Source organism: Aquarana catesbeiana, linkage group LG04 (assembly GCF_042186555.1).
Source record: "Aquarana catesbeiana isolate 2022-GZ linkage group LG04, ASM4218655v1, whole genome shotgun sequence".
In the NCBI taxonomy this organism is placed as follows: Eukaryota; Metazoa; Chordata; class Amphibia; order Anura; family Ranidae; genus Aquarana; species Aquarana catesbeiana.
Genome location: NC_133327.1, coordinates 311,357,713 through 311,375,005, shown reverse-complemented (window position 1 = coordinate 311,375,005; position 17,293 = coordinate 311,357,713). Strand labels below are relative to the sequence as shown.

The window sequence follows — 17,293 nt, the reverse complement described above, 5'->3', positions numbered from 1 at the left end:
GTTATAGCTGCAAAGGGTGGGCCAACTCAATATTGAATCCTACAGACTAAGACTGGAATGCCATTAAAGTTCATGTGCGTGTAAAGACAGGCATCCCAATACTTCTGGTAATATAGTGTATATATGTTTTCATTGTTAACAAAGAAATGGTGGTAAATTGATGTAAATGTGTAGATCTAAACAGTATGCCTTAATTAAAAACAGCTGGTATTCAAATCAAAAAGTTAAAATGATAGAACCATCTCATCATGTTCAGTACTTACTGCTAATTTTTCTCTAAGAATGTTGTATAGGCTTGAGCAATGATATCTTTGTAAAAAAAAAATCTATGTTTTATAAATGAAAACCAATGTGAACTCACACGTTTTGTAGTAATTTCTTGTCTGTCCCCAAGTAACTTCACGCTTTTGTCCACAACTGAAAGCCCAACCAATGAATTAGATTCAGTCACGTTGATCTTTAGTGATACACTGTCTGATGGGCCTGCTTTCTCCTTGTTCCAAGAAACAAAAATCTGCAAGTAATATAGTTATTTTAGAGAAGTTGAAATGGGAGGCATGTAAAGATAGTTAACATTAAAGATATGTATATTACCATTCATTAAACAAAACAGAAACATGGTATTCTAATGTGACATAATGCACTGGTGCATTTCTAACTTTACTATGGCAAATATGATCTTTAGCTTGGCAGCTATGAAAAATTTGAAATTTTGAGGTTTATTTACTAAAGATAAATGGGCTGTTCATTTTGTTAGGGTATTTTTCCTTAGGTTAGTGAATGAGGGGAAGCACTACTAGAAATATAGTCAAGGGGTCTCTTGGATTCTTGGATGTCTATACTGGTAATGTCAGAGTGAAGGTATTTATGTCAAGAAGCCCAGGCACATCAATAAAGCCATGATTTTCATGACTTTACTAGATAGAAAAGATAGAAAAAAGGGTACTTGCCAGCTGGCCAATTCCAGAAAGGATCTGCTACTCTACAAACAGGAAAGACCCTCTTACCATGTCACCTTATAGACTGTTTTACCAAGAATAGTGAATAATCAATCCACAACAAATGTTTGAAATCTCTCCAAAGTGAGGAAAATCCTCTCTTAGATAGTTGTCACCAGAACAAGTGAACCATTGGAAGATTCAAACGATATTTCTGTTTCAGAGATAATGGTTACTTCCCCATGCTTTCATTGCCAGCGATAATGGTTACTAGGACAAATAGAGAGTGAATTTTCCAAATGAGGACACAGAGAGCTAAAAAAACGATGGTGATAATACTTACCTACTGGATTCAATAGTATAAAAAAAAAAAAAAATTTGGCTGTAGATACACCTTAATGTAATAATAAATAATAAATGGTACACATGGTGACTTACAACAGAAAAAAAATATCACCTTATTTTCAAAGTTAGGATGCACAGAGAGAGTGGTAACATCATTAACAACTGTCCCGTCATCCAACGTCGTATAAACAACTAAACATGCCTCCGGAGTCCATGAGCTTTGGGGATTCAATGTTAGTGACATAGCATTCTCCTTACCAACATGTACTATCTGACCCCGGGAAATGACCTGAAAAACAGAAACAACTGTAAAAGGAAAGCCTTGCTTAAGACTTGCCTTGGTCAACATTGCATTACTTTTCTAGTTATACTGGTAAAAAAAAAGTGGAAATCTGCTTAGAGCAGTTAAGAGAAGCAACCTCATACAATTGGAGCTTTCATTGTCTTATTTCTAACATTATAATAAAGTGAAAACAGCAATATGGCCTTACTGTGGGCATATCATTGCTTTAAAATGTGCTTAGCTCCTTTTTTTTCAAAGCAAGCAGAGTGTAATTAAAAAAAATGATAATTAGAGGAAAGCCCAGTCATGTGACCTGTCAAAGTCATGGGACCAGCCTAAACGCCAATCACAGAGTTCTCTCTGCAGCATTAGGCAAAGAGAACTCTATGAAACATTGCAGATTCGTTACCATGACATGCATTTTCTAAATACAATGAACATTTCAGGCCAAAAGTAGCAGTATCTGCTCTCCCGTTTAACCACTTCAGCCCCGGAAGATTTAGCTTTTACTTTTTGCTATAATAAATATCCCACATTTTTTTATCAAAAAAACTAATTTTTTTCCTCAGTTTAGGCTAATATATATTTGATGATCTGTTTTTACTTGTACCACCATTTTTCTCTGAATAAAATAGTTTGTAAACAAAAAAAACACAAAATAATTTAAAAAATCTAATTTTGTCATCAATTTAAGCTAATATGTATTCTTCTACATATTTTTTGGTAAAAAAAATCGCAATAAGTGTATATTGATTGGTTTGCGCAAAAGTTAGCTCCTCGGGGCTTTCACACTGGAATTAAAGCAGCGGCACTTTCGGGTCGGTTTGCAGGTGCTATTATTAGCACAATAGCGCCTGCAAACCACCCCAGTGTGAAAGGACCCTAAAGGTAACTTAAAATCACCACAAAGGACATACCTTACAGTTAGTATGATGCGTCCCTCGTGTTGATTCTTCTTGTTTTAGGAAAAGCCCATATGTCTAAGTGAATTGCATTTGTAATTTTACCTGACAACTATTTTCTTAAAACATTTAGTACTTTTATAGCATACTTGGATAGCATAAGCACATTTTTTCACAAAATTGATGTTTTAAAGGAAACAGAATCTGTTGTGTCTTTCTAAAAATGCCAGCTACCTAACTGTTATACTGATCCACTAGCATAAATATTTTTTATTCAAATTTTTGATTCTATTTGTAACGATTTATAACAAGTATGCAGATAAGGAAGTCAATCTACATACATTTCAGTTTAGTGATTCAAAGGTGTTAAAATACTTCTACATCTAATCGCAGGCAGGGTGCATTTCACAGGTGTGAATGCACACTTATGCTGCAGCATCACTGACAATGCATAGTGGATTGGAATAAAAATGTGATGATGCATATTACCCATGTACCCCTGAAAAAAATCCAATGATGAAACACGTAGGTTAAGACCTTGTGAAGCTATCACACTTTGAAACTTTGTAGTTAGTTATTTGCTACTATATAGCTTGTATCTTTTTAGAAACTATTTTGTTTGAGTGCTGTCATACATAGTCTGTGTTGAACTAGGAGCATACAGTATATGTTTTTTCTAGCTTTAATACTTTAAAAAAATGTTAAATGGTACTTTTACTATTGCAAGAATTCTCTGTCTTTTCAGAGTACTATTTTAAATGAACCAGCCTATAAAGTCAAGATAAGGAGGAATAAAGAAGGAGTTGGAATTTCTTGATGTCATGGAGAAATACCATCAGACTCATATTGACTTGCATATAATTTGGAGGTCAGTAATATATCATAAGTGACATTTTATGAGGTGGTGGCAAGGGATTTTTTTAGTGATCTCTGTGGTGGTGATTGGAGAAAGAGATAACGATTAATAAACCTATAACACATTAATTTTCATGTATTTACACATAATGTTAAAGTGTTTCCTTGACTTTTTTATGTCTATGTCTGAATATCATATTATATAAGAGAACAGCTGTCTCTGATACACTTTGTTATTATTTTTTGCTTGCTCTGTGTTTACTTATTTTTCCATTTTAAGTTGCAGTGTAATTTTTTTTTATTACATTTCTAATGGAATTTGGCTTTAATTAATTCATTTTGCTCAATTCATGCTAAATTACCAGATATTTTATTTCATCCAAATGGATGTTGCTCTGTACATCCAGATTAAATGGAATGCCGACCTAGATAAAAAATAAATACATAAAGAATAATTACATTTAAATTGACACATTTAAATACATTTAAAGTAACTGCCAGTCTGTAGAGTAACTGTAACATAGGGCTATATGATAAAGCCTGAATAATACTGTAGGTCCTATACTGTATAAAAGGTTAATAAATGTCACAAAGATACATTTTCTTTAAATATTTTAATTTGCTGTTTGAAATCGGTTGATCTTGCGTGTGAAATAAATGAAATAAAACACAAATATCAAAATGTTTAAGCTGTGAATAAAAATTTACTACAGTCATAGTATGGAACAGTGTTAGTTTAATGGAGTAAAATGTTTAAAATGAACATTTATTGTTACACTGTAATCACTTTGTAATTGTCACGAATGTCACATCTACCTCAACGCAGGTGGTCAGACACTATAGCTAGCTACTGTGTGCTTCACCTATAGCAACCCCCTTTCCCTTAAGGCAAGCAGGCCTACCGGTACTTGGTTGCCCCCAGGACCCTCAAAGACCAGTTGGACACTCAGCACAGGACCAACAGACTGGGCAGAGGTCAGTGGACTAGATCAGGCTGGATAGCAGGGGACGTGTCATACGGGTCAAGCCAGACAGCTGAAACATGAGCGGCATACAGAGAGCCCTAAAAAGAGGATTGAAAGCCCCACCTGCCCGAATGAGGCAATTTATCCAAAGGGTGGATTGAACCTCTTAGACTGGTTAGAGAAGTAGGGTGAGATCAGGTTACAGAAAGCCCTCAATAAGAAAAAGCAGGAGGCACAATGGGCATGGGCCGGACCGGCACAATTAATGCAGTGGCCAACCGAGCCGCATCACCAAGTGCAGCAACTGTCTGAGTCGCATCACCAGAAAGTCCTGAGTAAGAAAAAACAGGAAGTTCAATAGGGCATGTGATGGATGGGCATAACTGATGCAGTGGCCGACTGGGCTGCATCGCCAAATGTGACGACTTTCGGAATTGCATCACCGGAGAGTCCAGAATTTAAAAAAGCAGGGAGTTCAATGGGCATGAGCTGGACTGGTGTAACTGATGCAGTGGCTGACTGGGCCGCATCGACAGGTGTAGTGACTGAATGGCATCGCCAGGCATAGCGACTGTCCGAATTGCATCACCTGAGAGTCCAGAATAAGAAAAAGCAGGAAGTTCAATAAGCATAACTTGGACTGGCATAATTGATGCTGTGGGCGACCGGGCCGCATCACCAGGTGTAGTGACTGTCTGAATCGCATTGCCAGTGAGTACAGAATAAGAAAAAGCAGAAAGTTCAATGGGCATGGGCTGGACTGGCATAATTGATGCAGTGGCCGACTGGGCCGCATCGCCAGGTTTAGCGACTGTCTGCATTGGAACACCAGTTGTAGCAACTATCTGAATCACATCACTAGGTGTAGTGACAGTGGAACTTGTGGACAAGTTAGCCTGGCTGTGCGTCCAAGGGAGTTTAGCGACAGGCAAACGTAGGGGTAATCCAGGGGGCTTGACTACTGAGGATTTAGAGGAAGTTTCCAAACAAGGCTCAAGGCTATGAGACAACGGACAAGCTCGGTTTCTAGGAGGAGAGGGTTCAGGCTGTGGCAATTGGCTGGAGAGGAGACCTGTAGAGAATTCAATAGGCTTGTCAGCGTCTTTTGTTATAACAGAGTCATATAAAGGCACGTGACTGGTACTGGCCACACAAGAGTTATACATGGGCAACTGGTCAGCGGTTTTAATGCAATTCTGGATGGAGGTCTGGGACCAGAACCCAATCTCCTCTGCAGCCCAGTCTATGTGCGGGTTGTGAAGTTTAAGCCAGGGATACCCTAAGATAAGGGGATAAGCAGGAGAAGAGATCAGGTAGAAGCTGAATGTCTCCCTGTGAAATTCCCCAATGGTCAGGGTAATAGGTACCATACACAAGGTCACCAGACCTATGGACAAGGGGGAATTATCAACAGCTAAGACTGAGAAGGGTCTGTGCACCTTAGTCACCAGAATCTGTAGACTGTGTGCTAGGTCTCTATCAATGAAATTGCTAGCAGCACCAGAATCTATGAAAGCGGGAGGTGGTGAGAAAACTTGGCAGTACTAAATTATGCAGTAACAAATAAACCATCTCTGAGGGAAACCGACACAGTATGGTCTATAGAAGCAGACCCCACCCGCACTAGACTCTTGGCGTTTCTCGGCTTATTAGGACAGCTAGTGACAAAGTGGCCGTGGTTGCCACAATATAAGCAGAGACCCTGAGATCTCCTTCTAGCCTTTTCCCCAGGGGATAAATGGGTAGCACCAATATGCATGGGCTCATCCTCCCGGAGAGGCTGAGAGGGCTCAGGAAATGAAGAAAATGGGCAGCCTACTAAGGGGCAAAAAAACAAACCTCTCTGTTTGCCTTTCCCATAAACGCCTGTCTATACTGATGGCTACTTGCATGGCTTCATTCAATGACTTTGGTTCAGGGTATTGAACTAAGGAGTCTTTGATGGAGTCTTATAAGCCTAACCTGAACTGGCTTCTTAGAGCTGCGTTATTCCACTGTGAGTCAGGTGCCCAGCAGCGGAAATCAGAAAAGTATTGTTCAGCGGTGCGCTTATCCTGACATAGTGACCTAAGGTTAGCTTCAGCTGAATGGTCATGGTTGGGATCATCATACAGTAAACCTAAGGCTTTGAAAAAGGCTTCAACTGACCCTCTGACAGGATCATCTGCAGGGAGACTAAACGTCCAAGACTGGGGATCCCCTTGCAACCATGTAATAATCAGGCTGACCCACTGTGCTTCAGAACCATAAGAGTGTGGCTTGAAAGTATAGTATACAACTATTTTTAAAGTTAGAAAACACATGGGGATCACCAGAAAAACAGTCAGGCGGGTTAACTTTGGGCTCTGAGTCCTCTGTTACTGCTGGAGGTGTGTTTACACACACAGACAGTTCCTGGACTTGTCTCCTGGCATGTCAGTTTGCAAATTTCTTCAGCAAATAAACGGGCCTGTGCAGTGTCCATCTTGACAGAAAATGTTTGTTAAAGGCTTGTGATAATGTCATGAATGCCACGTCTACCTCAATGCAGGTGGTCAGACACTATAGCTAGCTACTGTGTGCTTCACCTATAGCAGCCCCCTTTCCCTTAAGGCAAGCAGGCCTACCGGCACTTGGTTGCCCCCAGGACTTATACACAATGCTATAGTGCCTGGCCACCACACTAGGGCAGACGTGAACAGAGCAAACAACAGACTACTTGCAGTTTGGCAGACAGATAGCGTGGTTCTAAGACGGTCCAGGTAATAAGGCAGGCTGAGTTCAGGGAATAGTCCAATATCCGATCCAATGGCAGTCTAGGTGAAAGGCGGGCTGAGTTCAGGGAATAGTCCAATATCCGATCCTCTGTTCAAATATGTAATCCTATACATGGGTAGTGCAGCTTTGATCAGTGCCTTCCAGGAGGAGATGGAGGGGGGGTCTATTAGGATCCATTTGAGGAGGATTTCTTTTTTAGCTTAAAAGAATAGGTATGCAATTAGCAATTTTAAATGGTGTGGTCTTTGTTCGTCATTGTCATCAGTAATGCCAACTCAGGTGACATTGGGAGTGCCAGTTGCAGTCAGGAATTAACTTTCCTAAAGACCTTCATCCAGTAAGTGGAAATGACAGGACAGTCCCAGAACATGTGGAAGAAGGTTCCTATATGTGCTTTACATCTGGGACACTCAGGGTCTTTGTCTGGGTACATCCTGTGAAGTCTTTGGGGCGTATAATATACCCTATGCAAAAATTTTACCTGTATTAGCTTATCTCTAGAGGAGATAACTAATTTTGGGCCATACTCCAGGCAGTCCTCCCATCCCTCCCTATCTAGTGAGTGTCTGTCACTGTGCCATGTTTCCCATAAATGTTCTAGTTTGGGGGACTCATTGCCCAATAACGCACTATACAGAGTAGAGAGAGGCTTGGTTATATCTCCTGGAGCCAATAGTTTCTCTGTAGGATCAGCTTTACGTGTGTTCGGCTGGGGGAATTGGGCTCTAGTGGCATGTTTAATCTGTAGATATCTGAATGCCATCCAGGTTGGTAAATTATATTTAACCTTCAGATCCGCAAACTTCAGTAGGGTACCCTGGGGAATTATGTGGTCCAGTGTCGTGATGCCAAACCTGGCCCACGAAAGCTGCGGAGCCCAGCGAGGGAGCCCAAGCAGTTCACCTCCAGGCACACCGCCGCATTAGATCTAGCCCCCTGGTACCACCACTGGACTGTCACTAGCACCGCCACCCAGTAATAAACTTGAAAATTGGGTAGGGCTAATCCGCACAGGTGGGCAGGTAGCCAGAGCGTGGATCTGGCCAACCGTGGTATTGCCCCATTTCATATAAAGGAACCTATGCATTTGTTTATTTCTTTGAAGAAGCTGACTAGGATCCATATCGGGCAGTTTCTGAATAAATAATTAAATTTGAGTAGTATGATCATTTTTAGTAGGTTAATGCGGCCTATCAAATTTAGTGGCAAATTTGACCATGTTGAACACTTGGATTTAAGGGTCGACAAGACAGGCATCAGATTTTTCCCCAAGAAGCCTGAGTGATGTTTCGTCACCTGGACACCCAAATAAAGAAATTCCTCAACCCAGTGGAGAGGAGTGGAGGCCATCCCACGGATGGCTCCCTCATCTAGAGGGGAAAGGATTGACTTGGCCCAGTTAATCCTTATACCCAAGTACCCTCCAAACGTTTTAAAAATACATAGGGCAGCTAAGAACAAGGGGCCTGCATCGTTATGGTATAGTAATGCGTTGTTCGCGTACAGGGACAGCCGCTCTTCCAGCTTACCCAGCCGCAAGCCTATCACATCTGGAGCACTCCTGACCAAAATGGCGTAAACGATTATTTGTAATAGAAATATTTTAAATAACTACAAACATAACCCAGTTTACACACTAATACATGCTTAAGAACAAATCAATCCTCAACCTTTAGAGTTTCCTTTTAAAGATATACTCATAAGGAATACGCTATGGGACCTAGGACCAGGTGTGGTTGACTTTACTAATGACAGTTAAGCACTGTTCACATGATCTAAGCTTGATGGACTGTTATGACTTATTTTGAGACACTTAGTGGTTTTACCTGAAGAGTGTGCCTCCCCTTTGGTGAATATTACTGAATAATGCCTCATCATAAATAAAACTATTTATGAAAAAAGAACTAGAACTCACCAACATGTTCTAATTTGTTTTTTAATAAACAAGTCCCGTATGGCTTACCTTTAGATCCTGGTATTCATTTTGGGCCTGCAGATATACTTTTTTTGGTGAATTGAATAAATCATCAACATCAATTGAATTCACACTGTCCATAAATACTGCCTGAAAAACAATATGCAATATAAACACACGCACATTATATATAATTTATATTTAATCCCTTAATTATGGTACAATATTATAGCATTAAAAAAAATTCTGACTTATATAATTTTCTTTTTAAACTAACAGTGAAAACACTGGATGGATCTGAGACACATTTGTACTGCTATCAGCAGCCTTTCACAAGTCTTACAATGGTGCACTGAGGCTGATTTACTAAATGTTTACGGATCATTGACGTAGCCAGTTATGTGCTACCAAATATGATATACATAGATTTTCTATGATTTTAATTATACTGTTTGTTCAATGTGAACAGGCTGACCTTTTTTTTGTTCTAGAAAAGTACTAAGTTTAAGTAGTCTAGGTTTAGAACAAGGGTAGAAAGGTTCAGTTATAAGAAGGGTACTATTCCATAACTAGGTCCAAAAATCCCATTTATTGTGGAAAGCTGGCATTAAGTAAATGCATGGTATGGTAAATGCTCTCCATAAGATTCAGAGATTCCATCTTAGAATAAACTTATGAACTTGGAGCAACTTGTGAGCACCAATTTAAACTAGAGTTCTGCTGCCACAAGCTGTGAACAGGGAGGCTCTTTATTACAGAAGAGACATACAATGTCTCTTCTGCAATAAAATACACCTGTCTAGCTGCTTGCATGGCATGGTCCCTGTGTACGGGGATGACATCACTCCTGTGCATCCCACACTGACCAATGAAGACGGCTGCAGACCAGCACCCAGAAGGAGATCACAGTGCCAGTGAGGGACAGGGACCATTGAAGGAAAGTTAAGTTTAGCTCCATGTTAAGGCTATAAACCACTGAAAGGCACTAAAAAAGTATAGGCATACCCCACTTTTAAGTACACAATGGGGTTTATTTACTAAAGCTGGAAAGTGCAAAATCAGGCTCCCTTCTGCATAGAAACCAATGAGCTTCTAACCCCAGCTTGTTCAATTAAGCTTTGGATGCTCATTGGTTTCTATGCAGAAGTGAGCCTGATTTTGCACTTTCCAGCTTTAGTAAATAAACCCCATTGTGTACTTACAAGGGGGGTATGCCTATATGTAGATGCCTTTCAAACGTTGAGGTATCACATTTGGAATAGTAGCCAATTATAAACATATTGGCAATGATAAAGAGAAAGTTTAGCCAGATATCTGGGCAGGTTTAGTCACCCCTTTAGTGCCAGAGAGCACTGAGAACCTTACAGCTGCAGAATACAAACAGGTTATACTTTTACATTATTTAAAGTGAACACTTTTTATTCCTTTAGTACATCAAACCCAATTAGTTTGTTCTAACCCTTCTAAAATGTACTTTAATGACATGATATTGGACTTTAAATAAGAGCATCAAGGGTGAAAGGTGCATACATCTACAAAACATGAACATGATAGCCCTTTTAAAGGTTTAAAATTAAGATTGAAAACATCAGTTACATTAATGCCCTGTACACACGGTCGTACATTGATCGGACATTCCGACAACAAAATCCATGGATTTTTTTCTGACGGATGTTGGCTCAAACTTGTCTTGCATGCACACGGTCACACAAAGTTGTCGGAAAATCCGATCGTTCTAAACGCGGTGACATAAAACATGTACGTCGGGACTATAAATGGGGCAGTAGCCAATAGCTTTCATCTCTTAATTTATTCTGAGCATGCGTGGCACTTTGTGCGTCGGATTTGTGTACACACGATCGGAATTTCCGACAATGGATTTTGTTATCGGAAAATTTTATTGCAAGCTCTCAAACTTTGTGTGTCAGAAATTCTGATGGAAAATGTGTGATGGAGCCCACACACGGTCGGAATTTCCGACAACAAGGTCCTATCACACATTTTCTGTCGGAAAATCCGACCGTGTGTACAAGGCATAAGACTTATCACACAGCATGCACCTGTGAAAGCCAGTACAGCCAGTAGATGAGAAGAGAGTTCTCCTAAATGTATTTAAAGAATCTTGCTACCGTGTTTTCCTGAAAAATAAGCCCGGGTCTTGTATTAATTTTGGCTACAAAAAACACACTAGGGCTTATTTTTAGGGGATGTCTTATTTATTTACAGTGTGTACAAAAAAAGTTTCTCCCCCTGTCAGCTCAGGAGTCAACATTGTAAAATCCCAAAAATAAACCTTTGTTAAAGTCCTTGTAAAATCATGTAATCCGTTCTGTAAAAAGATTATATAATGTGCAATGTGTTTCCTAACTTTATTGTGGAAAATATCTTATTTACAGCGCTGCTGGGCGCTCACGTGACCCGCCGGAGCTCTTCTTCCCCACTCTGAATACTGCAGAGGGAAAGGCCGAGATCCCTGCTGACATCAGCCTGCACCAAGCACTGCGGAGGGAGGGGCTGCTGACGCCAGGTGGGAGGAGAAGAGAAGAGTTCCAGCGGGTCACTTGAGCACCCAGTGGCGCTGTAAATAGGGTATTTTCCACAATAAAGTTACACAAGAAGACATATTGCACATTATATAATCTTTTTACAGACCGGATTACATGATTTTACAAGGACTTTAACTAGGGCTTATTTTCGGGGTAGGGCTTATATTGCAGCCATCTCGGAAACTCATGCTAGGTCTTTTTCAGGGTAGATCTTATTTTCAGGGAAACAGGGTACAGTTTGATTCAATTATGCAAAATAATTTGAATAATTAAAAAATGAAGCCACCTAATTTACTTTATTTAACATCAGTTCTTTTTTTTTTTTTTTTTGTTTCATAAAGTTTTTATTGATTGAACAAATAAATGTAATACAACTTTGTCATATAAATGAAGTATAGTAAAGTCACATAGTCATCTGAGTTACATTTGGGTTAAAGTGGATTACACAAATAATAGTAATATCAAGATGATTTGGACAGTATTAATAACTATATTTAAAGCATATACATATTACATATTTAAACTTATTTGCTTAGTGAGTATTAAGGTGAATTAACTCATTATATGAGTATGGAGAGGTATGGAAAGGCAATAGAAAAATAATAGTAAAAAAAAAAAAAAAAAAAAAAAAAAGGGGGGGGGAAGGGGTGAATAAAGACTATTTATTTATTATAGTAGTCTAGTATTCTCTTTGGTTTTTCTGTGTATGTCTTGTTTTGGTGAAGGACTCTTTTTATTAATTAATTAATTAATAATAGCTTTGTAAGACTGTGAATTTTTGAATTCAATCCAGTTGTACCATGTTGATGTAAAATTAGAAATCCTTTCCTGGGAAATACTTATAAGTTCTTCTATCTTTTCTATATTGTTTATTCTCCGGAACCATTCTTTTTTCGATGGGATAGAGTTTGAGCGCCAGTGGCAAGGGATACAGTGTCTTGCTGCATTTATCATGAACATGGGTAAAGATTTTAAATATTGTTTTTTGGGGATTGAATTGTAGTGAAGGAGGTATTGTGCTGGATTAAAACTTATGTTCTCTGAAGTGAGTGAGGTAATGGTTTCATGAACCATTTTCCAAAAGTTTTGTATTAGGGGGCATGACCACCAGATATGGAGCATAGAGCCTTCTTCTTGTTTGCATCTCCAGCATCTGTCTGAGATGCTTGGAGAGATTTTGTGTAGTAGGGCAGGAGTTCTGTACCACCTGGTAATTATTTTGAAGCCACACTCCTGGGTGGCTACATTAAGAGATCCTTTATGAGCATGCATGTATATTGTTTCCCAATCCTCTTTTGAAAGAGATAAATCAAGCTCTTGTTCCCATACTTGGCACGACGCACTGGAGAACTCAGTTTTGTCCCCAAAAAGTGAATTGTAGAGAGTAGATATAATGTGTCTTTGTGGGGTTTTTCTTGTGCATAGTTCCTCTAACTTTGTGAGTTGTCTTGTCCATGATTGGGCTGTCTCATTCCTGGTCAAAAAATGTCTGATTTGCAAATAGTTCCACTGTGAAATTTGGTTAGGGTTGTTGTTTTTGTTTATTTCTTCTCTAGATAGAAGTCTCTTATTTTGAAAAAAGTCACTGACTAGAATTTCTTTATGCGGCCATGAATTTGCAAGGAAATTTTGTTCTAGTCCCGGGGGGAAGTCTGGGTTATTTCTAAGCGGTGTGAGGGGGCTAAGCCAAGGAGAGGAGTTTATTCTTTTAAAGGTGTTTCGAAAGGTTTCTAATGTGGGGCCTATTAGGGGGTGAGTTTTGATATCTTTTGAGTGATTTTTTGGATGAATCCATGGAAGAGATTTAAGCTGTTGGGAGAATTGTTTTTGTTCTAAAGATACCCAGTCTTTCACTGTGTTATGGATGTTCCAATCTACTATTCGAGCTAAGAGGGCAGCCTGGTGATATTTCTTTAGGTCAGGTAATGCAATTCCCCCCTTATTTTTGGGTAGATTTAATCTAGTGAATTTGATTCTGGGAGACTTGCCTTTCCATATGAAGGTAGAACAGGCTTTGCGAAAGGATTCAAAGAATGTCGTTGGTAGTCTGATGGGAATTGTTTGCATCACGTAAAGGAATCGGGGCAGAATTGTCATTTTTATTAGGGAAGCACGTCCAAACCACGATACGTTTAGTGAGTTCCATCTTTTTAAATCATCATGCGTTTCTTTTAGGATAGGGGTGAAATTAAGTTTAAAGAGATTATTTAGATTTGTAGGAATTTCAATTCCAAGGTATGTAATACTGTGTTTGGCCCATGAGAAGGAGAAGTTTTTTTGGCTAATTTGTACTGAACTTGGGGCTAGAGAGATATTGAGGGCATTAGATTTGGAGTGATTAATTTTTAGATTTGATAGTAGTTGAAAGTGTTCTAGATCTTGTATAAGATTGGGTATAGAGATGTGCGGTTCTGAGAGGAAAAGGAGCATATCATCCGCAAAAGCTGCGACTTTATATGTGTGATTTTGGATTTCTATTCCTTTAATGTCTGGATTTGATCTGATTTTATTTAGTAACGGTTCTAGTGTGAGGACGAACAAGAGTGGGGATAGAGGGCATCCCTGTCTAGTACCATTTCGTAAGTGGAAGGCGTTCGACAGGTGGCCGTTGACACGAACTCGTGCTGTTGGATTTGAGTATAATGCTCTAATGTATGATCTCATTAGAGGCATAATTCCTATATGTTTTAATACTGCGTCAATGAAGTCCCAGGCCACTCTGTCGAACGCCTTTTCAGCATCCAGGGAGAGAAAAAATCCCTGTTTCTTATTGGTTGTTAACCAATGATTTATGTTTAGTGCTTTGATTGTATTGTCGCGTCCCTCTCTCCCTGGGATAAATCCCACCTGATCCAAAGAAATAAGGGAGGTTAATAGGGGTAAGAGTCTGTTAGCTAGTATTTTAGCATATATTTTTACGTCTACATTGATCAGTGAGATTGGTCTGTAATTAGTGACTAAATTAGAATCTTTTCCTTCTTTGGGAATTACAGTTATGTGAGCTTCTAGTAATTGTTTTGGGGGCTGTTGTTCAGTATGTAGTGATTGGAAGGTTTTTAGAAATCTTGGTTTCAGTATATTGGTGAATGTCTTGTAATATTGTAGGGGTAGTCCATCTGGTCCTGGGGCTTTGCCTATTTTCATATCCTTTATAGCTCTATCGAACTCTGGGCCTGATATAGGGGCTTCAAGCTCTTGAGCTATGTTTCCTGCTATTTGAGGGGGACTGTATTTCTCTAGGAAGTCTTGAATGAGTTTTGTTCTCTTGTCTGTGTTATGTGGGCATCTAGGATTGGACGGGATGTTGTATAGGGATTGATAATAATTTTCGAACTGTTTAGCAATCTCCTCATTCGACGAGTGTGGTGTACCTTGTTTATCTCTTATTTGATGTATATTGGAAGCAACTTTCTTATTTTGAACTGCTTTTGCCAATAATTTCCCACTCTTATTTCCTTGTTCATAATATATCTTATGTCTTAGGATATATTGCCTTTTGGTTTTCATGTTAATTTCTTCTGATAGTGCTGTTCGTGCTTTTGTTAACTCCTCAAATGTTGAGATTGCAACAGTTCTTTTGTGTGCTATTTCTAATTTGTGGATTTGTTCTATCAGTGATTTTATTTTGGATTGTTGTTCTTTCTTTAAATTGGCTAGTTTTTTGATAAATTCTCCTCTAATTACGCATTTCTGCGCCTCCCATTGTGTGATTACAGAAGTCTCATCATTTTCATTTTGTGAAAAGTATTCTTTTAGTGTACTATTAAAATGTAATACATCTATGGGATCTTTTAGTATGGTGGTGTTAAGTCTCCAGGTTTTAGTAATCGTCTTTTTTTCCGGAAAGGTCAGTGTCAAGGTTATCGGGTGATGATCAGAAAGAGTCATGGTTTCGATTGTGGAATGGGTCAGTAGGTCGAGGTCAGGTTGTGAGAGAAAAAAATAGTCTATTCTAGAGTATTTTTGATGGACAGAGGAGAAATAGGTGAAATCTTTGGTTTGAGGGTTTAGAGTTCTCCAGGCGTCGTGCAGCATTAGTTCCTTAAATTGAATTTTGATTTGTTTCAGTGCTTTATAGGGAAGGCTCGATGTACCACTTGAAGTGTCAATGAGGGGGTTTAAGGGAGTGTTGAAATCTCCCCCAAGAATAAGAATGCCTGATTTGAAAGTTGTTAACAGGTCTTTTATCTTGCGAAAGAAAGCCACCTGTTTTGAGTTAGGGGCGTATACATTTGCTATGGTTATGGGATGTGGTCCTATCTTACCCTTCAAAAATATGTATCTTCCCCCTGGATCAAGCATTGTATCATGGATCTGAATTGGAGTTTGTTTAGATATCAAAATTGACACTCCTTTAGTTTTCCCTTCTGGATTGGTGGCGTGAAAAGCTGTTGGAAATCTTTTGTCTTGTATTTTTGGAATTTTGTCAGATTTAAAGTGGGTTTCTTGTATGCAAATGATATTTGCTTTCTGTTTATGAAATTCATTAAAAAATTTGGTTCTTTTTTCCGGTATGTTGAGTCCTTTTGCATTTATTGAGAGTAATTTTATTGTTGAAGAAATTTTCTGTTGATTTTGGATAGGCATTTTGGAGGTAGTTTTTCGAAAAACTGGATTTAAAGATGTTGGTATTGTGATACTGATCTATATTATGGAGGATCTGATTATTATATCTGTTCGTCTTTACGTTAGTCTAGAAAGATTACTTAAGATTGGGGAAGGGAGGGAAAGGAAGGAAAAAAAAAAAAAAAAAAAAAAAAAAAAAAAAAAGGGGGGAAAAACCCCAACTATAGATGGAAGGGGTAAATGTTCCGGAGGTAGGTTAGACCAGCTAGTCTACCCTTAAAAAAAAAAAAAAAAAAAAAAAAAAAAAAAAAAAAAAAAAAAAAAAAAAAAGGATCCGGAAAGGTCAAAGAGCAGAAAAATTTCTTACCCTTTGTGTGGGTTCGAGGTCTAAGTAAGGCAAGATGAACTCCTACACTGCCTCTCTTTTTCTTTTTAATATGCAGTATAAGATAAAACAATCCTTTCTTACTTGTTACTGTTTTCAAGCACTTCGGAGCAGCTAGCATAATATAATGTTTTAATAATTCGGGGATCTGCTATATTTTATTGCATTTCATAAAATATACCTATATTACGATAATTAAGGTTTAATATACTTTGTGGGCTAGAGTGTGTTGAACTTTTGTGTGTTTATGGGGTAACACATAAACCTATGCCATATTATGAGTAGAGTTCTTCAGGTCAGAAATTGTTGAGATCAGCTGTTACAATTATGCCTTTTGGCCGCTAGAGGGAGCCCTTGTATTCAATAACATATTGTAAATTCAAGAAGAACAGTGCATAATCTATGAATGGGAAATGAGATGTACAAATAAAACAAAGAGAAAGTTAAGGAGAAAAAAAGGGGGGTTAGATAGAGGTCATAGGTTATCAAGAAATTATACCATACTGAATTAAGCAACTGTTAAATCTTCTATTGAGTGTGTCTAATACCTGTAACTTTTTTTCTTTTTTTTTTTATTTCTATTTTCATTAGATACAAATGAAAGGCACCACGGTGGCTTAATGAGATGCTTGTTGTTTTATTATGTTTGATACCTCTACTTGATTGAGGGTGTTATCAGTGGGTTATATAGCACCTTCCCTTATGTGTTCATTGGGGCAGTGGTTGAGTGCCTTAGAATTAAATAACATGGACCTTGGATTTTTGAAGGCCTTTAATATAATCCACCGTGATACGTTTCCTCTGCACTAGATTTAATCGAACAACAGAATGAAGTA

General features: G+C 38.6%; 1 protein-coding gene across 2 annotated transcripts in view; it reads right to left on the bottom strand.

The window, feature by feature from the left end:
- The window catches only part of LOC141140046 (CD109 antigen-like), a 343,299-nt gene that overhangs the window by 190,378 nt on the left and 135,628 nt on the right, over nucleotides 1–17,293 (bottom strand). For both annotated transcript variants that reach the window (XM_073626809.1, XM_073626808.1), the window contains 4 exons: nucleotides 9,009–9,110; nucleotides 3,686–3,748; nucleotides 1,396–1,572; nucleotides 362–514 (listed from right to left, as the gene is read on the bottom strand). In XM_073626809.1, the coding sequence (XP_073482910.1) occupies nucleotides 362–514; nucleotides 1,396–1,572; nucleotides 3,686–3,748; nucleotides 9,009–9,110 (495 nt within the window). The remainder of the gene's footprint in view (nucleotides 1–361; nucleotides 515–1,395; nucleotides 1,573–3,685; nucleotides 3,749–9,008; nucleotides 9,111–17,293) is intronic.